At 41.2% G+C, this 25534-nt stretch overlaps 1 protein-coding gene across 6 annotated transcripts in view; it reads right to left on the bottom strand.

The window, feature by feature from the left end:
• Window positions 1-314: 314 nt before the first annotated feature.
• The window catches only part of AOPEP (aminopeptidase O (putative)), a 190685-nt gene continuing 165465 nt past the window's right edge, over window positions 315-25534 (bottom strand). For 3 of the 6 annotated variants that reach the window (XM_061456324.1, XM_061456329.1, XM_061456327.1), the window contains 3 exons: window positions 24883-24999; window positions 6326-6412; window positions 3441-3728 (listed from right to left, as the gene is read on the bottom strand). In XM_061456324.1, the coding sequence (XP_061312308.1) occupies window positions 3588-3728; window positions 6326-6412; window positions 24883-24999 (345 nt within the window). In that variant the 3' untranslated portion in view covers window positions 3441-3587. Of the gene's footprint in view, window positions 813-2309; window positions 2472-3440; window positions 3729-6325; window positions 6413-24882; window positions 25000-25534 lie in introns of those variants that run through there. The other 3 variants (XM_061456325.1, XM_061456326.1, XM_061456330.1) reach the window with 3 other exon arrangements.

Here is a 25534-nt window from a genome sequence, read left to right as displayed (position 1 = left end):
TCGACATACTTGCAAAAAGTATTTATTTTTACAGGAGTATTTGATGTAAAATGAGAGTGTACGGGTAAGTACATTCAGAAATCTGCAATTTTAAATTCAATTAGGATGTTTTCTAATCAGTGGGGCAGTATGTTCCTAGGAAAGAAGAGCTACACTCGATATAATCACTGTGCAAAAAAGGAGCACCACAGGGGTACAGAAGACATTTCAGAAAGTGGAAGGTCTGGCATTTCTGGTAAAAGTTAACTTAAACAAGACAAGAGAGAGAATGCTGATTTTGTGCTTTCTGTAGTTCAAGGATGATACCTGGTCACTTTTCACAGGTATCTGCCCTTCCAATTAATTTCCTGAGACCCACCCCAAATCCTGCTAATTTTATATTGTTTTTTTTTAATTTGGCATAAAGGTTTTAAACAAAATGTTAAGTACAGAATATAGTTTCATTGAATTTCAGGGATTATTAATGTTAGCCAAATTACTGAAGTGCATGAAATTATTCATATCTAGAGTCCCTGGCATCTACAAATTGGAATGTTTGTTTCACCAAAGAGCAAGGATAAACCCCAATTTTTTTGCACTAAAAAACAACCTAAAGCCACAGTAATGTGTCTGTGTGTAGTTCATTTTGTATGCGTGCTGTCTTGGGTACAGTGAGCCTCTGGAAGGCATAAATACTGAGAAGTAAATGTTTTTGTCAGATGATTGTTTTAGCAGTCACATAATCCCTTCTTTGATGTCTTGGGTCAAAGAAATCCTAGTACCATCAGGGTTTAGTAGGAGGTCTATTAAAAAGAGTTTCTCTGTCATCTTTCCTGCAACAGAAACAGCAGTAAAAGTTATTAGTCTGTCACGATAAAGGACTATCTGTGTATTCTTCATTGCCCCAGCTTTCTAATTGGAGTTACCGGTAGAACGTAACTGTGGTCACAGAGTTATAATGATCTCTTTAGATTTCTAGAGCTGCCACAACAAGGTTTGGAAAAAACAAAGATTCACACTGCAAGCACATTTGCTTGGTTATTAGCAGGTTACTCTGAAAATAATGCTGGTGGTCAGTTACCCGAGCAATACTGTGTGATATGCTACATATCCACATACCTTCTCATCTCAAGCCAACAGTTGTCTATATAGTACTGAGGTAGTTTTTCCACCTTGGGCCATTTAATGTTTAACATCAGGACATCACATAATGTATACTGATTCGTGTTTTGGGAGAAAACAGTAATATTTCTCAAAGGTTCTGACAAAAGGTACATCTTTTTTTTGCTCTAGGGCTCGACTCCTGTTCCTGCTGAACTGAGCCAGTGTGTAAAATCAGAACTGATATCAGCTCAGTAGGCACCGGAGGACGGGTCCATCAACAGCCTGGAACAACAGCAGCAGCTGTATGTTGTTTCCAATTGGAGCTGCCAGAATTTCATGCAAACAACACACGGTGCTAACCTACAACTGCAGAGAGATCAGGACAGCATCCATTAAAGAGAAGACTATGAAACAAAGCTTTATAGACAATTCCAGGTTAAAGTCACATACATTTATTTACTCTGACATTTAGAAAAGCATGGTAACCAAATTATTGTAAGCAGTGCCTTACATCTGCAGTCAGATGGAGAACTGGACGAGTGCTGTTATTCTCTACTGAAGCCAAGAGTCTTTGGTCCTCCCCAGGTCATCTCTGCCTCTTATCCTTGGTATCCTGCATCTCACACACATGCATTCACTGTAAATCTGCCCATTCAGCTCAGCCAGCAAACGCTCTCTGCCCTGCACAAGCTGACATTAAGCGAAGTTTCAACCCTTCTCTTCAGGTGTAGAACTTAGCCACTGTGAACAAAGAGGGAAACAATCACTGTTCACCAATTAGCTAAGCTCTGCACCTCGCCAGAGAGGTTCCTGTCTTGGTGTAGCTAATTATGAGAGCAGGCTCTTCCACAAAGCATCTGCTGCTGTCCTCTGTTGCCTTCCTGTTTTACGGACAGGGCAGATTTCACACTGTGCACAGATCAGGTAGTTATGCTGAGTTTCATACGAGGAGCTGGTTATGGCTGTGTGGTAATCCCTGGCAATGTGATTTTAATCTTAAGTCACAAATCATCATGCCAGGAACCCAAACAACCACAACATTAAAAGAAAGCTGTGCAGTCACACAAAGTGTTGTACTCATAACAGTATCTTTAGATTTTATGTTATAGCTCACCATGGACTTCTAGTCTGTCTGAAAGGCCAAACGGGCAATTCTAAACTACTCCTAACACGTATATCACCACATAATTTTCCCATGCTAGATACTCACCACCAGAAGCTTGTGCAAATTTTGATTTTTATTTTATTATTGAAGGAAATATCTAAGACAGTTCCTAGTACACAGTGCCAGAACAAACTGCATCTCCATGTTTCTGGCCTTCAGACACTTGAAGGCATCTACTAGACTAAAAACTGTTGAAAATTTTCTTGGCAAGCATAATTCTTGTCTATACAAAAGAACAAAATGGCTGTTCATAAACAAACTTGTTTTCATGGTATATATCATCTGCTATATTTCATATGAATAAAATAAACATCACAAATTCAAGTGTTCACTACAAGTACTGCTACATGTACAGGCTTGAATGGGAGAAAATGAAGATTTCTGCTCAGTACCCATTAGAAATTGATGCTTTTGATAATTCAGATGCCTGAATTTTGATACCATAAATCAACTGTAAAGTTATGTGAACAACCAAGGCAACCAGAGTGTCAGTTGGGTTATATCATTAAGCAAAAATCTGAGGTATGCTGTACTGGAAGAGACCTTCATACCAATCCTAATTGGCTGTGTGTTAAACATGCATGTACAGACACTGTAAGCTTACCTCTAGTTACTCAAATAGACTGAGAAATGGAGAATATGTTTGCAAATTACCAGTTTATAGACTGCAGCAATCTTTACTCCATGAACATTTCTTGCAATTCTGCTTTTTCTCTGGCGATTCCTTCCCCCCCTAATTTCAGATTATGTATGATGGTAAGCAGTTTTTTCATGTTAAGGTTGCTCTTCTTACCTCGTAACCAGTCTTCAAAGGCCTCACTACTCTTAACACAAAGCCATTTGAATTATCAGCTTGTTCTCACATGATTCAGGTTTGCTTCCAAGCGCAAAGCTTCATGTGTCCATTGTAAGACTGCTGCCTATCAAGTCAACACGCAGCTTCATTAAACAGAAATGCTCCTTGCACAACTGCAATTTCTGTGAGAGGAGTTAAAAATACAGAATGGGAAACAACTGCAGGGGAGGCCTGGCCTGCTCTGGCCATTCAGACTTACAGTTGCCTCTTGTACAGTCCATTGCAAAGTTTACAACAAAGCCATGCTCCATGCTCTCCAGCTAGGGTCTACAGGTATCTAACCCGCTGCTACAGCAGATGGAATTAAAAAAATAGGAAGAAGAATTTAAAAAAAAAAAGAAAAAGCAAGACATTTTTAACAAGAGTTACTTCTCGAGCAAAGCAGCCACAAGCTCTATGGTGTGCCAAAATTTATTACATCTGCACCTTATTTCAGCATGAGGCAAAGCCAGGGTGTTTAATCTAAAAAGAAAAATCACCTCTTCAGAACAACATCTCTGCCACCACTTTGGCTGAGGATGCATCCATATGTTCTCGCGCTGCAGCAAAGCATTTATGTGCAAGTTCTTGTTGTTTCACATCTTCATTCACCATTAATTCACCATAGAGATACACACCCATTGCCTGAAAAAGGAACACAATACACAGGCATCCTATCACCAGTAATAACCAGTTTGCTGGTTTTCATTCTAGTGGCCTTCTAGTACTCATTTAATTCAAAACGAAACAAGACAATCCAAAATACATAAAATAGCATTTACTCTAGAGCATTTACCCTTCCCCCCAAACAAGTAGTTTTCTCTGGACCTCTTTAGCCTAAGGATGCTTGTCTGTATGTTGTATTGAGTGTGTAAGAACAGGATACTAATATAAGGGGTATATGTTATGTCGTGACAAGAAAATGCTCTCTCACTCCATTTTTCTTTCTACTTTTCAAGTTGAAATCTGTATTCTTTTATCCACCACCTCAAATATTTCCAAATGCCCCTTAAGAAAACAGCTTTGTCCTTCCATTAAATAGTTTCTGTCCAACTGGGATTTTTACACACACATGAATGAAGAGGACGTCAAGTGAAACAGTCCCCTCTAAAGTTCCCATTTGGCAGTAACTGGATGTGAACTGAACTCAGTCATCTCTGTCTTTCAGACTCTACATCTGAGGTATGGCCTGAACATGCACAAATTCTGGCTTGATAAGGCAGCAGGCTTTTCCTAAGTACTCATTCTGGATATAGCAGCTCTCAAGAAAGACAATGGGGGACCTGGAGGTGAAGTCTGGAGCCCTTCGAAGGCAGGTAGCAAAGCACTGCCTAACTTAACAGGGGATTGCCTTTTGTTCTGATGATACATTTTTTTTTCCTAATTACAGAAATGCAGTAAGTGTTAATCCCCATTTATCAAAATAGGATATACATGTGACAAAATATTAGCAGGTTAGCACGCTGACTTTTACAGTTGTACTTACTGTTTGGACACTTGCCTAAGAGGAAAAAATTGTACAGCACTGAAAAAAACAATTTTTAGTACTATTGCCCACAATTTCTACCTTTGCTGGTAAGCCTTAGAAAACATTAGCTTCAGTAGGAAGGGAAGAAGTTTAGCAAAGACTGACATTAAAGGAAAAAATCCCAGAGTGGTAGAAACCTGCCAGATTCCTTGCCAATCCCCTAAGTGTGTGTTCTGCCTCCCAGAGACCCAAGAGCTCACATTTCCAGCATCCGCAGCTGCACCAGGCACACACACACAGCTTCGGAGCTAGGCTCCAGCTGCTTTCATAGAGAATTTCAAAATGTTAAGAGTTTTGTTACAAACAGGAATTACCTTCTCTACCCAGTGTTAGTAATTTCGCCGCAAGCCTAAACATCAACAAGCAGTAAACACACAGAGTTTCTGCAGACCTGAAAATAGTCATATTTGCATTTTTTCCTAGATTTCCAAAAAAGCTAAATCTTGCACAATCAGTAAGGCCATGCAAGTGCTCTGATTTGAGCTGCAGTCACTCCAGAAGCTGGTTGTGCCATAAACTGCATGCACTGCTGGGGTTAAGTAAATTAAATGAAAGATACTGAAGATTACATTTAAAAAAAAAGTTGCAAGAATCATGTCCCTGCACTGCAGAAAACATTACTCTTTATTTGGCATAGTATCTGTTCCAAACATAATGCAAGTCAGTATGTTTGGCTTTATGGACTCATGGATTCCCCCTCCGCCACAGCTTCTACTATGGTTATCTCCATCCTTTCATAGGATGGACATACGCACAATCTATACAACTCCTTATTTTCATAAAGGATGTTGGTTTATGCCTTTTTTTTTTAAGAGAGAGAGCTTGCCAGGATGTTTGGCTCTTGTTTATTGGCTAAGATATAAATAGAAGGTATACTACAGAACTGGAAGAAAGACTGCAATAGTTTTATTGTGCTGTTGTGACAAAGCATATTTGCCTGAAATCACAAAAACCTCACTGGCTGTAAACGGCTTGGTTAGTTGTCAACATAAAAGGTAAAATCATTAATATCTTGCCTAGACTTTGACCTATCTTGCTATTTTTTACATACATACATTTTAAATATATAACAGTCATTCTAGGCAGTGAATTGTAAGAGTTCATAGTGAATAAAAATAAATAATGTGACATAGAAAGAATGAGGCAGACGTGCAATTAGAATTGTAAGTCCATAATGCCATAAATAAAAAGCTGTAGTAAAGATGCCATGTGCAGCCAGCCTTTCAAGACCTTCAAAATCTTCTGGTAACATTTCCCTAACCATGGACAGGCCTGCATTCTCTGGATGTATATCACTGTGCTGTGCTTCTCCTGGACATCATCTTGAAAACCTGAAGTCAGCACAGCACTGACTTCTTTGCACCTAGCTCATATCTGTGCATTAACATTCAGAGCTATACTTGCCTTTGTCATCCTAAAACAGGAAACAATGCTGAGAAGTACCTTCCTAGCATCATTTCTACCCTACATAATATGGAAGGAGAGGAGAAAATATTCCCTATTACACCACTTATTAGAGGATCAGCATGCTTAGGAGGGGTTGAATAAACTTCCTTGAACTACAGTGTTTAAGGGCAAAAGAGGCAAAATCTAAATACATATTTCAGTATTTGACAAATTTAAGCAAGGAAATATGTTTAAATAATCTTCTTAGTTTCACACTAAGAGTGTCAAAAGCGTATTATTTGGAAAGGGCTAATTAAATGTAACTGACCTGATCTTCTCTGAGGAATTTCTCAACATCTTCATACCCAGGCACATACTTGTGTTTAACAATAAGCTCGCACCACCGATGCCGAACCTTTGAGAAGAAAAAAAATATTAGAGAAAATCCCCCAAACTGTATTGTACCTGCGCACATGCTGATAAAGGATACATCTCTAATCAGTTTTGTTTCATCATTGTTGTTGGGTCTGGTTTTTTTTTTTGTGGGTTGTCTCCCCACCCCAGCAGCCAGGCAGGTGCCTCTCAACACCGGTCGGTAAGCCGGTTGGTGCAGCGCTCTGCACATGCAAGCCCAGGCTTTGGAAACCCAGAATGCCTAATGACAAACTCCTGGTTCCAGGCACAGATCTGCAGCATCTTCACCTCCACTGTTTTCAGTCTTGATTTCTTTTCCCTTAAGTTAGGCTAGAGGTGGTTTCTTTTATACTGATGGAAGGGGGGGGAGGGTGAGGAGATTAGCACTGGAAACATCTGGAAGAGACATATGATACAACTGATAACTTCCCCTATGTAAGTGTATAGTCCAAGGGATAAAAAGGCTTAAGTATAATTCTGTACCGATATTAAATCCATGCCAGGGTAAGAGTTAGATATAAAACCATGAAACAGGGAGCTTTCAGTTAAACAAAACACAGTTGCCATCCTATCTTTGACAGTAAGAGATTTTAAGCACCTTGCAAAGCACTTAAAATGCTGGGCTGTTCTACCAAATGCGCATTGACAAAAACAGTTATTAACATACAGTAATGAAAAGCATGGAAATTTACAAGCAAATCACAACTGAAAAACATTTTTAAGTAGGGTGAACATTAATTACACGTGGGTGTTTTTCGTTGTTGTTGTGTTTAGATTTCTGATTTGTTCTTAGCCACTTCTGTGGCGTGTCATCTTACTCTCCAGCAAGGCTTCCTCAGCTGTAAGCAGTGATCAGCCTAGCATTTTATATTCCATTCGTGGCTCAGCACTGATTATAAAGGAAAAGTTACATGCAATAAAACTCCTCCACCCTCGCAATCCTTCTGTTTCAGCCTGTGTTCTTACCATCTTTCAAAAGACAGGGCACCCAGTAACAATAACGTGTCACAGTAAAGTGTTAGCAGTTCTAACAGTTTGCAAAACCAAGTCCAAATTGTGCTCATGTTGAGTAACTGAACATGTACCTTTTTCTGAATGACAGATTTACTGGTAACATTGAGAAGGGAAGCCAGAAAGGGAGGGAAGAATGTCACACTGAAGTATATTGTTCTCGGAGATACAGTACTTAAAAATACTTTCCTTGTCCTAGTCCTTGCCAACTTTTCATCTCAGGAAAAAATTTCAGACTTCATGTAATTAGATGTTAATCCTATTAGCATAATTAACAAGTGATAAATGCTCACAGGTTGTGAAGAGTCCTAGAGTCCTTGTTTGGGTACCTGATGCCTCTTTCCAGCTGACCTCTTCAATGAAAAGTTTGAACACCACTTATGAATGAAATAAAATACTGAGGGGTTTTGTGGCTGTGTGGAGTTTGCACTCACAGCATGTAAGATCCTGAACAGTTACAGTGCAATGGATGGTAGGGAATGAAAGCAGTCTCTTGAAGGTTTCTGCTGACAAAACAAGAGCTGTTAAGACTCCTCCAAATAGGAACCAGCGCTAAATCTACAAAAGTAAATGGCTTTCCAAGATTCATCTCACTTTGCTATAGATGCCCATATCCACAATGTAAACCTTCAAAACCCTGCCCAGTTGCTTCTTCTCCCTGGAGACGTTAAACATTTCACTAGTAAATCTTCCCAGGCAATCCAGCTTTGTTACAGAGCATTTCTCATAATATCGAGCAGCTTCATGCCAGGACCAAACCTTCAAAGCTCAAAAATAAAGCATATGCCTCTCTCATCCACAGAGTGAGTGAACCAAACAGAATACAAGCACATTTAAAAGGCTGTATATCTTCATCTGATACACATTATTCTGCACATATTAAAAAAAAAATCTTTATGTATTCTCATGACATGTATGAAAAACGTAAGGAGAAAGAGACTGGATATTCTCCTGGGATCACTGCTCTTCTACATCTCATGGTCCATCAGTTACAGCACTTATTCAGGAGGTGAACCATCAGGTCCAGTTTCTGTGTCTGAAACTGCACCGTGAGTGAGAATATTCCATCAGCACATTATAAAGCATTCTGGGGTGGCACTCTCTTCACACCTCCTGATGAAGCTGGTTTTGCCCCTGCAGTTCCTAAAATATTTATTGATACTAAGTTAAGAGGTCACAAGACTTTAGGGCCTAAACTTCTGAGTGCTTTTGACAAGAAGCAGGGACCTGGTGCATAGTGCACAAGCCAGCTCATCCCCATCACTGCAATAGCTGCAGGGAAAGCAGAGGAGAAGTTCTTCCTGCGAAGGCATTTGCGCGGTCCTGCTACCTCACATCTAATGTGGTGTATGTCTGCCTTACATTTGTATCATGGCCTGATGATCTGAATCCTAATGGCTTTGGAGACCACTCAACAATTGAGCTGTGTCTCTTCCCTTAAGTTTCCTGCCTCCACAGGGCTCGTCCTTTCAAATAGTTTAAAGGAAAAGTATTTATTTGCTGAGTGAGGCCTGGGATAGCACACGCTTTTCTTTCGTTCATTTTCCCCCCTTTCTTTCCCAGGGAAAGCACAAATCCTGGCATGTTTACAGACCTGACATGCTGGCGCTTCTCCAGCTGGGGCAGAAGCAGCATTTCTGTTATCCTCAGATTACACGTTTGTCCCGTTTTCCAAAATGCCCAGATGCTGTCGTGGCAAAGCAAGCCACAGGAGAACCAATTGCTGCCGAAGGGCCGCAAAACCAGGAGGAGGGTCGGCCCCACCAGCTCTCCCTTGTCTCATATGGGACCCAGTGGGCAAAGCACAGAAACTGAAGATGGCTCTGAGTGAAACGGGGCAGGGGGTGACCTGCACAGTGCTGGCACTGAAATCTTCACTGCTACTTGGACTGAACATATGTATCGGTTACTTTCCTGTCCCCCACACGCCCCATGCAGTGTGGCACTCAGATGGCCATGTAACACAAACTGCACCTAGACCAAACAAAGTCATTCCTCTGGTACATGCACTATAAATAAGTAATTTTTCTAGTATAATCCATGCCCTAGGCTTACACCACAAACATGGGAATTTTATTCACATAAGGATGGAAAAAGAACCATCAGTTCCCAATGCCTCAGCCAGTGCTTAGATCAAGAAAAGTAAAACAGGCCCCACAGCTTCACAGCCTAATGAATGAGTCATGTGAACAGGCACTTTTAACAAACCAGTCTCAAAAGGAAATTCTGGAAAATAAGTAGCTTGTGGTAGGGCTGAGCTAACCATACCGCATCCTGTATATGCTTCTCTTGGGTTTTCTGTTCCTACCAGGAGCAAACATAGGAATTCATTACTCCTCTCTGGATCTTCTACACATGGCGCTGTGCTCTCCTGCATGGTTCGGAGATGCATACCATATGTAGTTCTGGCTGGGAACGCCACAAACAATACAAACTGAACCTGAAAAGCAATTTACAGCAATCCTTCCTGCTTTCTGCTGGCAGAAAGCACATACAACTTTGTCTGGATGTGAAGCAACACCTGCAACCGTCCTCCTACCCACACACACACTCTTACTGGTTTGGCAGCTGCAGGGACCCACGTGCCAAACTGGGAAATGCAGTTTCTTCTCTCAGCCTCCAGTGCTGACCTTCCAAGACTGTGGCTGACGCCCAGGACTCCCAAGGATGGGGAGAGGTGGACGGGTTGATAGAGGTCTACTGGGAATTCCGGTTTGTTGTGGGTGGGTCCTCATTGCCTAGAAATTGTTCTTCCCTCCTGCCCTGCTTTTACAGCTGGTGTGAACATCTCCACTACCAGCTTTTTAAGCTAAATGAAGACTGTTTTTCAAGACACAGCCCATATTAGTAGTGCACTTCTGAGGCACAGTTCATTGCTAGGAGAACAGTGAGACGGTCATTGTCTTGGGTACAACATTTGAAACCCATCTCTTACATTTTCATAAATATTAACCATATCATAATCTAAGTACTGGCAAGCACTGAGATGAAATGTCTTGAAGGGATGCTGCTGTCAGATAGCAGAGTGTTCCAAATTTAGAAGCAGCAACGTACACAACTCCAATGGTCCTGTATTATCCTTTAGTTTCATTTTAAGAAAAATACACAATATAGAGCAACAGTATTTGCAACTCAAACATTACCTGGATTTTGGCAGTGCATGGAAGATGTTGAGAAACCAAGATTAACTATGCTGACTTAGTCTGTTCTCAGACAACACAAGCTGTTGTGTAAAATTATTTAACTGAAATATAATAGTAACCCACCTCTAAGGCAGACCTTTTGTTTTAGCAACCTGGGTCAAAGCCTTTTGGGAAACAGTGCTTGAAGCTAACTGATTAAATCCATCTAAGGCACCAAATATATGGCTTGACTTTCAAAAGGAAAGTCCTCAGTGACATATCTGAGCAAAAATATTTTAAACTATTTCGAACGCATCTTAAAGTGGTAACTTTTTTCTTGACCCAGGTGATAAATTACTTTGCATACGCCATATTATTCTCCCCTTCCACACATGAACAATCAGACAAGCCTAAAACAAATATCCTCATAGAAAGTTTTATATTTTATACTGTAATGATCCAGCTTACTAATGTTCTCCATCATATATATACCGCAAAAAATTAAATATTTTACTTCTGAGGTCTACAAGTAAGACTTACAAAGCAAGTAATTTAAACCATGCCTTTACTAAAGGGAGAAAAAAGCTAAGCCTTTTTACTATGCCTTTGGTCTGCAGAATGGGAGACTAGCTTCAGGGAACATGAGTACATTTTGCTAATAGCTGGATCCAATTTAAAAGGCGCCACGAGACAACAAATTTAAATCACTGAACAAAAGCAAATACTTCGAGATCTTAGAAAATGGGGTAAATACATTGAAATACAGTAAGAGTTACTGTTCGATAAAATGGAAACTTTATTAAAGGTAGGAGGCATTTTTGATCTTTATAAAACACAGGTTCGGACTCTATTGAAAAAAGATATTTTTTAACACCTTGAATCTTAAATGTTAATTGAAGAATCTGAGAAGCCAGGCTCCAATCTATCTTGTAAAGGAAAAGATACATAGAAACTTTTTTGAATAACGAAGCTATGCTACTACAAATTAGCAAGAAGGAAGCTAGTATCTCCAGAGCACCACAGTGCTGTTCTGTTCCATCTGAAAGCATTTACCTCCAGTCTCTTCCTATCTACACATAAATTTGATTCACATATTACAGCATTTTCCTAGGTAATTAAGAAATAATGCTTGTTGTTAGAGATGAATATTTGGACTAAACCCCAGGTTTTACAATTGCTTAACATGGAAGAACTGCAGTTCAAGAATTGTCAAATTTAAAGTGCATTTAATGGTTTAATTTTTTCCCTCTGTCAAAGCTGAAATGGTTACTCTTCAATACACCTGTCAGTTCCATCACTACTTTCCATTCTATATAGTGTCAATTTCAAATGGGTATTCCTATCTTTTATGCCACAGTATAAGCATGCTTTAGCATGCAAATTTGGCTTCATGAACATCAGGGATGATCAGATGCTAAAGCAGCTAGGAAGGAGCAATGAAACAGCCACGTGTGTTTCAACTGTGCTGACATAGTATCAGTTTGGCACTCACAAAAAATGTATTCAATAGCCAAAAGCCTACTGGATACAAGCAGAATGGATGCATCATTCTGACAAGGATTCTGCAATTGTGATCATTATATATGCCAAGTGTTTGTCAGGAGACTGAGCAAAGAAGCTGTCTAACAGGTTAACTGAGCTTGTACTCTGGACCAAAACTTCACAGAATTTTCATAGCCAAAGTTATCTCCCCGGCCTCACAGCACTCCCTCTGACAACACTGCAAAGAATCACAGAATGGTTAGAGTTGGAAAGGGCCTTAAGATCATCTAGTTCCCCCCCCCCCCCATCATGCTGCTTTTCATTTTGAGTACCAGAGGAACTGCTGTTCATTGGGTATAGGGGCGGCTGGTCCTGAGGCTGACTGAGTTCATTAAGCCTCATCACGAATAGTACATCATTGATTGTACAGTAAGCCCTGTCCCAGCTTCTGCCACCTTGGACACCCTCCTTTCCTTATGTTCATCCCACAGTGCAAGTATGTCAGCCCACTGACAAGGCAGCAAAATGTAGCACAGTCGTTCAGGAAACTAAGGTAAGAATGATCTGGTCAATTGAAGTAATTTTTCTCAGAACCTGTCATTTTGAGGAGGATTATCTAGAGGTCTAAATACTTTAAAACCTGGAGTATGAACCAGCCCATTAAAAAGCAACTTAAAAGTGTAATTTTAGCAGAATAACAGACTTCAGATTTTGGTAATATTTGTAGCAATACCCTACTTCCTGAATTCATTTTACTCCTTCTGATTCGTATTTCTGCACAGACCAAACAATTGCATACTACAAAAGGTGCTGGCAACAGGGAACTTGCAACAGGGACTTGCAAGCCCTGTCTCTCCTTCTACTCAACATGGAGTGCTGTGTGCTGGTAGAGCTCATGCAGCAACTGCTTCCATTTAGTAACAGAAAACAGTTGTATAGTAAAACTTAAAAAACCAAATCCTGTTGTATGGTCAACGGCAGACTGTGGGACAAAAGGCAGCATCTGAGGCTGTAACTGCACAAGGGTGACAGGAGGTCAGGCAGCATGCTCTCACAGCTGTGCAAGCCTCAAGTAGCAATAGGTGCAGGCTTGAACCTTCTCACCTTCTTAACTGTGATTTATGGGCATGTATTTCTTTCCCATCCTTTACCTCCTCTCCAACTGTATGATCCTTTTTTAGCATTCACCCAGTTCTACACAATGCAGTGTAGTACCACAGCCTTGCTTAATAGCAACCTGATCAGACACCTCTCCTCCAGCTATCGCAGACCATAAACACAACTCTACTTCCACCTCCAAATAAAACACCGGCTTCTCCACAGCTAGCATGGAGGCTCTTTTCTGCATAAGCATACAGAAACACATGCTGCTTAGGAACATCCAAGCAGAGCAGATCCCATCCCTGCTGCTCTCTCTCTGTGTTCAGAAAGGCATAGTGACCAAAGGGCAGCATTTCAGGACAAGATTCATTGCTGGCAGTGAAGCACATGCTGAGGACTTGTTTGGAAAAGACAAATGTTCTTTTTTTCCCATCTCAGGTTCACAAACAGAGAGGTCCCAAATAAAGACCAGACACTTCTGTCCCTGTGTGAGCCCCATCTGTAATCAGGGACATCTGTGTTAGTAGACGGGAATTTTCCGAAAGTCAGAAAAAGCAAGAGACTAAGCAGCCATGTCTAATCCTTCTTCAAAGGCGGCACAGGCAATGCCTCTCTTCTGGTGTCAAAGCTGTCACTGTGAATAAGTGACTCAGTTAGGATGCCCAATTCTGTAATCTCAGTGCTCCTCAGCCTGCCCTTCCTCCTTCTTTCTAACAGGAGACAGGCACACAACAGGATTTGACCTCCCGTTATCATTCTTCTTTTACAGTGTATCAGCAAAGTGACGATAGCACAGTGCCCCACAGCATGTTTAGATGAGAAGGGGGCCACTAGCATCAAGGTACTGTGATAACTTCATAGTGCATGTGAGGTAAGGAAATGTTTAACAAAGCACGTGAACTCACTTAATTTGGAAAACAAAGATTTTTAAAAATAAGCCTTAATTAAAAACATAAATACAGTACTTATACTGGAAAAAAATGCTTCCCCTTCCCTGTTTTTCCAGTATTTCTTTTCAGCAGGCTGGAGCATTACTGTCGTTCACAGCTTGCACCAAGATGGAGATGGTAGAAAAGATGTCATAGGCTATCTTTCAAACCATTTCACTGGATATGTGTGCTGAGCTCTGCTTTCCTGCAGTGCTGCTGGCCCTCAGGAGCAGGGCTGTCTTCTGGCTGCTAGGAGAAAAAAAGGCTTAGGCAGTGCCACAAACCTCCCTGCACTGCTGGCGCTGGGAGAAGCTCTGGTGTCCCAGCTGGACTCTGCGCCAGCGCAGGGTGAGTCCCTCTAGCACTAGCCCTGTGCCTGTACCTTTACCCTGACGTGCCTCGCGCCTTCCTGTCCCTGCTGAGGGCTGCTGGGTGCTCCTAGGGCTTTGTTGCCGCCCGCTCTCCATCCCCACTTGTCCCTTCTCCCTGCTGTGTGCCCTGGTGAGGTAGGCTGCACAGCCCATGTGCGAGCAACGACAGGATACTGTGGGCCTGGAGATCCTGTGCCTCTGAGGCAGGGGAAAGAAGACCAGGTCCTAGCCCCAGGTACAAACAACCTCACACTGCAGCCCATACCAATAAGTACTGCAGGAATAAGCCCCCTAACTTCCACAAGGTAAGGCTGGCTTGAGCAGATGGATACATCCCAGCTGACACCTCATCCAAAAGGCATCACCACAACTGCCTCTCCATCTCAGATATAACCCCATCCACATTCTCTGACACCCTACTGAAATGCCCACCTACATTAATTAGCCAGCTAGAGTATCTGGTATCACCATAGGTTTTTTTTTTCTATCAACATCACAAGCGATTCAAACACTTTCCATCGCCAGTGCCTCTCTTGGCTGTCTCTGGACTAAGTCTGCCTAGCATTTTTATCCATATAGTGTGAGTATATGTATTTCAACACAAGCTATTTATACATGCACATAAAAGTGTGCGGGCTTATAAAACCAAATGTTGTAGTGGGAAAATGCACATAAACACCCATACATCTGAAGCAGAAATCCAACTCTGAAGAGCTTGAGATCAAGCCCACCAACTGTCTGTTACCAATTACTTTTAAATTACAACTTCTGTTCAGCAAAAGGAACGACTGCTGCAAGTATCAAGGCAACAATAAGCTATCCCCTTCACTTATGCCCCACTCTCTATCACTCTATCTTTTCCCTTTCTTAACTAGAGGCAAGAAAAAGCGCCTTCCCTTTATCTTTGGCCTCCCACAGTGCCTGTGGTCCAAACATTTGTGATTTCCAGGCAAGATTACTGTCACAGACAGGATCTGGAGCTCCATATGAAAATGAGACTCAAATTCCAGGCAATGAACAACGTGGCTGCCTGGCTTTTCCACAGTTTAGGTCACAGGCAACCCATCCAGCCTGCGTTCACATCCTTCCAATTTTGTGTAGTTTAACACTTTGCTTCCAGTTTTCAAAACAATTAAACATGAGATTTTGACTCTAAAGGCAAAGCCCTTTCACACCACTTTCACACACCCCCTTTGACTCAACCCCCAGCAAAAATTCTTAAGTGAAATACATATTGATTTTATAAACTCAGAAGAAACCTGCCCATTTCTGAAATTAGAACATCTAGCTTTTAATCCATGTTTCAGATTTTGAGTCATCTTCTCCTCTTTTATCCCCTGCCTTCAAAAACAGTGACCACTGCTGCTTAGGATGATGCATACACCATGTGGAACACAAAGAAATTCCTCTCCAGGACATGGTAACCCCAAAGGTATTTAAATGGCACGGAGTTGAAAGGAGGACAGCAGACTTTTACCCACACAATACTAAGTCAGTGACTGAGTGGTGGGGCTGGATCTGTGTGGCTAAGGTAGTGACGTCAGAACCAGCTACGTTAAGCAGTTTTGAACTGTCCTACTCCTTGCACTATTTAGACCTCACAGACTTACGGCATAGCAGATTTTTTCCAACTCTGTGGTCCTGTCCAGGCATAACCTGCATCTACAGTCAGCTTTTATGCAGGACTGAAAAGTACTAAATGAGCTGTTTGGATGTAGCCTCAACATTAATTTATTTTAAATAAAATACACCTTCAATTTTATTTTCGTTTAGAAATAATAATAATAATACCACCACCACCACAAACCAACCCCCAAGAAACAAAAAAAACCCCAAAAAGATGCACCACACAAGCACAAAAATGCCTACAGCTTTATAATGAAACAAAAATAACTACAGCTGATAGCTAAGAGCTTTTATTTATATTTTTAAAACTACATTCTCCTGGTCATTCTAGCTCCTATGACAGTGCTTGCATACATATGCAAGCAGAGTAGCCTTTTGAATTTCATGACAAGGCCAGGTGTTTCGTTTTACAGTGCTAGGTTTGTACTGTCCTACACAGAAACACTGTATATAATTTCATATAAAGCTGTTGCATCCAATTCAGACCACCTTTGGGATTGATTTCAGAGGTCTAGAGGACTCCATTCTGCTTTCCAGAGAACAAGACATAGAAGAGCAGGAACCAGCACAAATCCCTTCCTCCATGGATTCTTTGGATAAATAGTGAAAAAAAACCAAACCAACACAATTCCAGATTCAGTTCTCTCTTACCATCAGCTCCCCCACTTTCAAGTTAAGATTTTGGCCTGCCAGATAAGGAGGAAAATAGGCCCAAAACCAGTTAGAAAAATACAGGTTGATAAGTAATGGCACAAGGGGCTTGGAAGCTCATGTTAATGCCACCCAGCAGCGAGCAAGATCACTTGGAACAAACGTACTGCTGTTGGCTCCTGGAGTAGTGTGGGTTCAGGAGTGCTGACTGGTGCAAAGCTATTTCCAGTCCTCCATAAATCTTGTACTCTGATCATGCCCTTCAGAGAGCTAATGCTGATGGAGGGATTTTCTGTTCTGAAGTGGCTGGAAAAGCCCCCATACTTTGCATGTAGCAACAAAACAAACCCAAATTATAGCTACTTGAGATTATCCTTTGATCAGTCTTACAAATTCATCCCAGCACATTCACTCAGTTATGACAGCCACATGAGGCAGAGTCTGTCCCAGTGCACGACTCCCACTGCTTTTACTGGAAATGTTTTTCCCTCATTGTGTTCCACTTTTTTAGCCTCATACTGAAATTTGGGCCTCACCTTTGGGAAGTAAGTACATAGTCCTAAAAGCTATGTTTTTCAAAGCTCCTGCAAATGCAGGATTGTGAAAAACTATCTTTACCAATAGTAATAGCAACACCATCTGTGCCAAGAGCCTGCAAACTGCATTCAGGTGCAACACAGTAAGAGTATTTGAGGGGGAAGACTCAAGATCACAGAGGACCTTCTGTCAAGTGACTGCTGCTCTGGTCAATATATTTCCTTTGTAGGAGATGAGGATAATCTGCTGTATGCTGAAATTAGCCCCTTTACTAGTGACAATGGGAAAGATTTTCTTTGCTAGTATTTCCCAGGAGAAATATCAGGAGAAGGGAAACAAAATCAGTATTTCTGTGAGGAAGAGTGTGAAAAGCATCAGACTGGTAACAGTACAGAGATTTCACTTCACAAACCCTCACATTTCTTCTTTTTTTCTTTCCATATGATGAACATACTGCCTCAGTAATGGTGGGGTATAGAAACCTCAAACCTGATTTATTCCAGAAACAAATCTGGCATGCAGGCTGACTCCTCTACAGAACTTTTTCTAAGTTCCTAATTCCTAAACACTGAATTGCTAATTGCAATTCAATTGTAAGAAAAAATTATTCAGTGAAATATTACCTAACTCTAGTGCTGCAGCAATGCTCTGATTATAACATTAAGAAAGGAAGAAGCAGGTGAAATTTATTTTGCATCCATGACAAATTTTCACAGCAGCTTGCTAAGTTCCGCAAAGCATACTCTCATACAAATTAAAGCATCTCTTGACTTGAGTAGGGATTGGATAATAAGCTGCATGTTTGAATATGGAATAAGTACAGAAACTACTTTTGCAGAAACAAAAAATTGTGTTCACTTATCTTCTGATGGAAGTAATGTCCTGTAGTGTGGTCATCAGCTGTTTAACGTGGTCATCAGCTGTTACGTTTTTCATCTACTGAATTGGTGGTTCATACCAATAATGACATCAGTTAAAGACAAGGATCGTGGATCCTCCTGTTTGGCTGCAATGCCACTATCTGAAACGCACCTATCTGTTGCTCCCTGGTCCAGTAAAGAATGACTGACAAGCCTATGGAGGTATTTACAACACACTACTAATTTCGTTCAAAAGCTGGAGACTGCTCCTGAGCCCCTACCCCAAAGGAGGAATAGCCCAGTGGCCATGTTGAAAGGAAAGCTCACTAAGTGCCTTTTCCTCCTCAAGCGTGGACTGACCTTTCCCTTTTCCCACCCAGTGTTACAGTGCACTTTACAGAGCTCAGTTCCGTAACGGTGCCTTCCAACAATGCCCAGTCACAACCAGCAGGACAGCTGAGTAACACAGTGTGAGAATGCACTCAGCTCAATGCAGTCACCATCAGCTGGGAAGAGGCAAGACAGATACTGCGTTGTAATTCATTTGTACTTCCATGTCTGCCATTTTCACGGGCTACAAAAGATCAGTGAATCAAAGTTATTCTGTCCTAATCACAATTCTCACCACTTTTAGTATGCCAAATACCTTATATGGTTTGTATTAGCATGACTGGATTTCTGTCAGTGAAACAAGATGCCACCACTTTTATAGTCTTGGGCTCATGGGCAGACCTCATACACAATAAAGCAGTTGTGTGAGAATGGCTTTATGCCACCCACATGACTGACGATATTATGATCTTAACTCATTTCACTCAGATATTTCTGCAGAAACAGTTATAGCCTCTCCTCTCTCCCCAAAATACACCACATTGTGATCCAGAATAAGGGAAAGCATTATGTAAGTGAAGAGCACTTAAGCCAACTTGCTGAGACAAGGAAAACGAACAAAGCAACTTTACACATGCTGTTCAGGCAAGATATTTTTAAAAAGTGATGCCTGCAGTTGGAACGAAAGAAAAGCTAACTCTAGGGTGAAAAGTCTGGGGAAATACACCATAAAACTGTCTGCTTCATACACATTATGTACTTTTTATCTTCAGGTCTTAGATAATTCAGCAACAAGTAAAACATACATGCAGAAATGTTTTCAAGTCTTGAATAGGACTGAAAGTGTCACACACATGCACTGCCTTTCTCCTACAGCCTCAGTGATCTTTTTCCCTGTTGCCCTTTTTTATTATTCTGCAGGCTACTCATCTGTCCTGTGGTCTTGTGTACGCACACATTACAGGCCTCTCCATGACCAATTAAGATATTGGAACAGAAATAATGGAAATAATCACAGAGTTCGAGTTAACAGACTACCATAACACTCTAGTTAGCAGTGTTACCCTGAACTCCCAGTGTTGCCTTTTGTCCTGGGTTCAGCAGTAGCAGTCATTTTTCTCCTTCTTGGTAGCTGGTGCACTGAAGTGTTTTGACTTTCAGCTCGGGAACAGAGCTGATAACAATGATGTTTTGGTTTGGCCAAGGACTTTGTGAGCCTCATGCTCTGCCAGGGAGAAAGGGAAGCTGGGACGAAGCAGAGACAGGACACCTGACCCAAACTAGCCAAAGGGGTATTCCATACCACAGCTCATCATGCCCAGGATGTAACTGGGAGTTAGCCGGAAGGGCTGGGAGACTGCAGGGTTGGAGGAGGTATGGGTCGGTGCCTGGTTGGGCTGGGGGGGGGGGGGGGCGAGTTATCGGTTGGCTGGTGGTGAGGTGTTGTATTCTCTTCCCTTGTTATTTCCTTTATCATTATTATCATTGGTGGTAGCAGTAGTGATCTGTGTTATACCTTAGTTACTAAACTGTTCTTATCTCAACCCGTGGGAGTTGCATTCTTTTCGATTATCCTCTCCGTCCCTCCGAGAGTAGGGGGAGGGAAAGAAGGGGGGGAGTGAGTGAATGAGTTACCTGACTGGGTTTAAACCACGACACCTTTAGATACTTGTAACTAACCCAATTTTTTTACATGAACATCTTCAACAGCCTATCAAACAAGATAATGTTGCACAATCATATCAAAAGAGGTGTGACCAGTTAGGCCAAAAATACCAGCAACTAGAAACTTTCCACACAGACCAACTCTCCATGTTCTGCCAAATCCTAGATACTGAATAAATCAAGTATCTGCACAAAATAGCCACCTGAGAAAGATAGGAAACAAAAACAACCCAGAACACCTTCAATTCTATTATCCTAGTGCACTGTCTGATGGCAACTGTAGCTGCATTATAACATATCCCAGTTCTCCTCAGTCAGCTGGACTTCCAGCTGGACTTTGTCATCTTCAAACTGCAGCCAGCTTGGCTTCTCTTGGACACACGATGCAGTACATCATGGATATGTAGCCTGTCTGTGAGCTATCTTATTATGTAGCAGGAAGCAGCACAGAAAAAAAAAGGGGGGGGGGAACAGGAAGAGAAAACTGAGGACACAATCATTCCTACATGCACTTGTCTGACAAGGTCTCAGCCACAGTGGGTTCAAGGCACCAAGAAGTGATAAAAAAATGGCTTTAAACTTTTGAAACCTGCACTGCTCTCAAAATGTTTTTTAAAGATATTTTGGACATGCTCCTTTCAAATAATTCACATACGTGAATTTCATCTCTGGAAAACAAAGTGGTAACTTTGTACCTTCTCATATGTTCCAAAGAAACAGAAAACGGATAATTAAATCATGATTTTAAGGAGCATGACCAACAGGTTGAAGGAGGTGATCCTGCCCCTCTACTCTGCTCTTGTGAGACCTCACTTGGAGTATTCTGTACAGTTCTGGTGTCCTCAACATAAAAAGGACATGGAACTGTTGGAACAAGTCCAGAGAAGGGCCACGAGGATGATCAGGGGACTGGAGCACCTCCTGTATGAAGACAGGCTGAGAAACTTGGGGCTGTTCAGCCTGGAGAAGAGAAGGCTGCATGGAGACCTCATAGCAGCCTTCCAGTATCTGAAGGGGGCCTACAGGGATACTGGGGAGGGACTCTTCATTAGGGACTGTAATGATAGGACAAGGGGTAACGGGTTAAAACTTAAACAGGGGAAGTTTAGACTGGATATAAGGAAGAAGTTCTTTACTGTTAGGGTGGTGAGGCACTGGAATGGGTTGCCCAAGGAAGCTGTGAATGCTCCATCCCTGGTGGTGTTCAAGGCAGGGCTGGACAGAGCCTTGGGTGAGATGGTTTAGTGTGAGGTGTTCTTGCCCGTGGCTGGGGTGTTGGAACTAGATGGTCCTTTCCAACCCTAACTGTTCTATGATTCTATGATTTGTTATAGAAGTGGACTGAAAAAAAAAAAAAAGAGGGAGTTACAAATTCTGCAATTAGGCAGTTGTCCTATAAGCCTCTTGTAGCATCCAAGACTGGGGTAGATAAGTTTGAAATGTGATTCAGCTATCTGTATCTCACTTCTGGCTCGCTCGGCTAAAAGGTTGTTGCCAGAGATGTATTATGCATTATGAATCAGAAATATGCTACCTAACCTCTGAGGTTTCTTTTAGCTGAAGCATTCAACATCAGTGTTTGTCTTAGAAGGGAGAGGCTACTATTCCCTTCCTACCTTCCTCAGAAGCTAACTATCTGTGGTGAGACCTCATTGGAGAGGACAGGAACTGACTTGCTGAGGTGATCCCAGAAAGGACACAGCTTGAGCACTCCTTGAAGAGAGAGGTCAAGAGTTAAATTCCAGGCAAAGGCTGGCTCACGCCTCTCTCCTCTCCTGGCTGCAACAAAGAAGTCAAAACAAGGCAGTTAACCTGCTGTAAACCTTCACCTCCTTTCTGAAGTACGATGTGCCCTTATGTTTGTAAGACTGGACATGGATGTGATAACCAGTGGTCAGGAGTACCAAACAGTGCTGCTGGCAACCCCTCCTGACTGAAGACAGACCTGCACATTGCCGTGGGCTAGTGCAGGCACTGCCAGGTGCATGACATTTTACAAGTTGAAATAAAGATGCTTCAGAAGTACAGATATAAAAGCTTTATGAAACATGAACCAGGACTACCCATGCTGTACTTGTGTAGGACAAACTTTACAATCAACCAAACTCAAGCAGCCTTGGGCACCTTTTCCCCAGCAGTTTCCATGCTTCAATGTGGTGCTCCAATGGGAGCATGCTACAGAACTCAAGTGCACATACAGAACATTCAGGTCCTTTAAAACTGGCAGAGGCAGGAAGGTGGTTCTGTAGTGCTTTCATCAGTAAAATCCACCAGGCATCTGTCCTTTTTACTCCTCCTAGCACACTGATCTCAGAAGGTGAGACTATCCAATCCTCGTTCCACCACAAAGTGTGGAACATTCTTACTCTTGCAAAAGTGCTCAGCAGCACATACACACACTATTATTCATATTCCCCCTGATACTGTAAGAAGCCTTTTAGCTACCTACAATACATACAGGGAAAGTCTTCCAAACCCTGAGTGAGCAGACAAGATCTAATGTACATTTTTTAAAATCAAATTTTGTTTAAAATACAGAAAAACATACTTCTTCATATACAACTCTCACATACTATTGAGCATATACTACTGGCTAATCCCTAAACCAGAAGATTAACATGAATTTAAATGCTACTAGTCAAAAATAAAAAAAAAAAACAAATCCTAACAATTAAACAATTTCCTAACTTTCCACGCTGGATAGAACACAGCTGACATCCTCACTTAGAAAAATTGCTGAATAAAACCTCTGACATTCACAATTTTCTTTTCTTTCATTGGCACGCCTGCAAATTTTTATGCTTGTATTTTTAACAATCCATTTCTGATGTTTACTGAGAGCATCTGAACTTCAGTAACACAACAGGATCACTGTGATTAATGTCTTCGTAAATTAAACCTAAACAAGAACAGCTCAGCTGTAGGCTTGGACTGTGGTTCTTTGTCCCTGGGTCACAAGAAAAATCCCTTGTCCTTCCCTCAGGTACATGAGGGCTTGTGAACTAATGTTCCCTTTAAAGAACTGTAGGTGTCTGGCATCTGGTGACTGGTCCGGCATCTGGTAAAATGCTAATGGTAATGTTACCTTAGTTGTACTTTTAAATGTCTGCTAAGCCCTTGCTTTCACTTTGTAAAATAAAATGGAGATTATGCTGCTTTCACTGAGGCCGCAATTTTGTGCTTGTTTTTTTTGTTTTTGTTTTTGGTTGGTTGGTTTGGTTTTGTAAAGAAAAAATTCTGACAGATCACGTGTGCACTTTAAAATGACACCACAAGGAAGAAATAAGGCCTGCGAGTGAAGAGAAAGGACATACCTGAGACACCAAAGCTTGTGGACTGGTGCTTACAATTCACAGGCATGAAGCTGTAACACCACAGCTATTGCTTTGATCTATCTCCCTATTAATTTCTCTTCCCATTATAGAACCCCTGACATTTCACTGGTATTCAGATGTGATTAAAATATATTCTAATACCTATAAATAGAAATGTTGGTTCAAGTACCAATTAAGAAGAAATCTGGCATTTGGAAACCTCTATCAACAAAAAAGTAAAAAGGTGCACTAAATGGCAACACCCAAAATATTGTCTATTTTTTTTCTGAGAAAAAAGCTAGACCTCTGTTCTATTGATCTTTACGTTAATGTCTGGATTCCCAACTTTGTGTAAGTGTCCACCCAGCAACTTCACCATGAGAGTAACGAGAAATTTTCCTCTCTCCTTCGATTTTAGTTATTACCATAAAGTTTCAGTTGTAACAGGGTAAGTCATGCACACTGACTGTCCACAGCCTTCACAGTAGTTTTTAATTAAACTAGAGTTAAATGTCACGTTAACTTTACTATGTTCCCTTGCTGCACATTAGTTTGATCATATGCTACTTCCTAACTAACCCTTGCTTATATATAAATCTACACATCCCTTATTTTCATGACTGATTCCATCTTCTTACCTCCCCTTCTGAATGCTACGTACCCAAAGCAGATTCATTGCAAGCGTGCTTTCAGCCACAACTTCTGCTGTCACAACACCCATCTTGAGAAATTCATGGGACTCTATGAAACAGTCAGCTCTGTGTGCTGTAATATGGCTTTACTGGTTTGCTCCTCAAAGACATTAAGCTCTTTGCAGCAGAGATGCTCATATGTGCCTGTGATAGGGAATTCACATTCACGGTATCATATAAACCACTGTTTTCCTCAGGGACTGTTACCATCCCTTGGCGCTTACTAGGAGCAACTGTAAGGAACTGACTCCCCCTTAAACTCATGTCCAAAACCAGAATATACTGTGGTCCCTCTGGAAAGCAAACTTCTAAATCCTGAGACTTTGGAGCAGTCAACAGGAACAATACAGGCTGACCACAGGAAAGAACAATTTTAGACCATAACAGACACAGTTGCATTTGGAGTCAATAAACACAACTAAAATGAAATGTGCTCTAACACACACTCACCATGTCACAAAGAGAAATTTAAGACTTGAGCAAACATGCTGCCCAAGGTACATGTAAATCATTATGGCATCTAGGCTGCACTGTCTCCTTACTACCACAGTATATAAACACACCTGGTCCCATATAAACCACATAGAAACACTGAGTAATTAAGGCATCTGAAGATGCAACAATACTGGAGTTAAGAACATCTGATTTCAGACTCAGACACAGAAAAAAACAGAAACAATCCATCTGAATGAGCCTGGATCCTAATCCTATTGGGACACTATTACTCCTAGTCAACAATGCAATGGTGTATGCTGGGGAGATTTTTTTTTAAGTGATTACCTCAGCATCTTGCTCCCGGAGATGGTACGTTTTCTCTAAGCACTGCAGTATTCTAGGACACAACGTCTTCACCTCCAAGAGAGACTCCAGAAGTAAGACCAGCTGGTCAGGGAGAAGCTAAGAGGAAAATAAATGCCAAAACGTGAATAAAGATCTCTACTGACTGGGTAATTAAATGGAAACAAACCAAGAGGATAAGATTATGATAACCTATGTGCCTGAAATACAGAAGCTTCTAATTGTTTCTGAAAAACCTCAGGGTTTATGTGTCTATGTTCTGAAAGACTCCTGTGCTGGGGCTCAATTAAGATTCATTTTACGTGGTTTTCATTACTACAGTTAGATCAGATCTAAAACATGCTTATCTTATTGAAACATAATCATAGCTTATTAAGTAAGATTTTCATGGAATACATATGCTAAGTAATTCTATGTTGTTTGGGCTTGGAAAGAATAAAATACCAGAATAATTTACAGTGCATAGTTTCAGGAATCAATCAGGCATATGAATGTATATTTTTTAAAGTGTGTCATTTTTATCTGTTATACAAGCACTTACATGATATTCTCACAATGAACAAAGAAACGCAACACAAATAAGTGACACGGAAAATAAGTGTTGTAGCAACACATTTTGAGGCATATTTTAGTG

Source organism: Pezoporus flaviventris, unplaced genomic scaffold (assembly GCF_033815535.1).
Source record: "Pezoporus flaviventris isolate CSIRO_AGI_PZ_B2104156 unplaced genomic scaffold, CSIRO_AGI_Pfla_v1 ptg000022l, whole genome shotgun sequence".
Classification (NCBI taxonomy): domain Eukaryota; kingdom Metazoa; phylum Chordata; class Aves; order Psittaciformes; family Psittacidae; genus Pezoporus; species Pezoporus flaviventris.
Note: the sequence above shows the minus strand (reverse complement) of the source record. Positions and strands in the feature narration are given on the sequence as shown.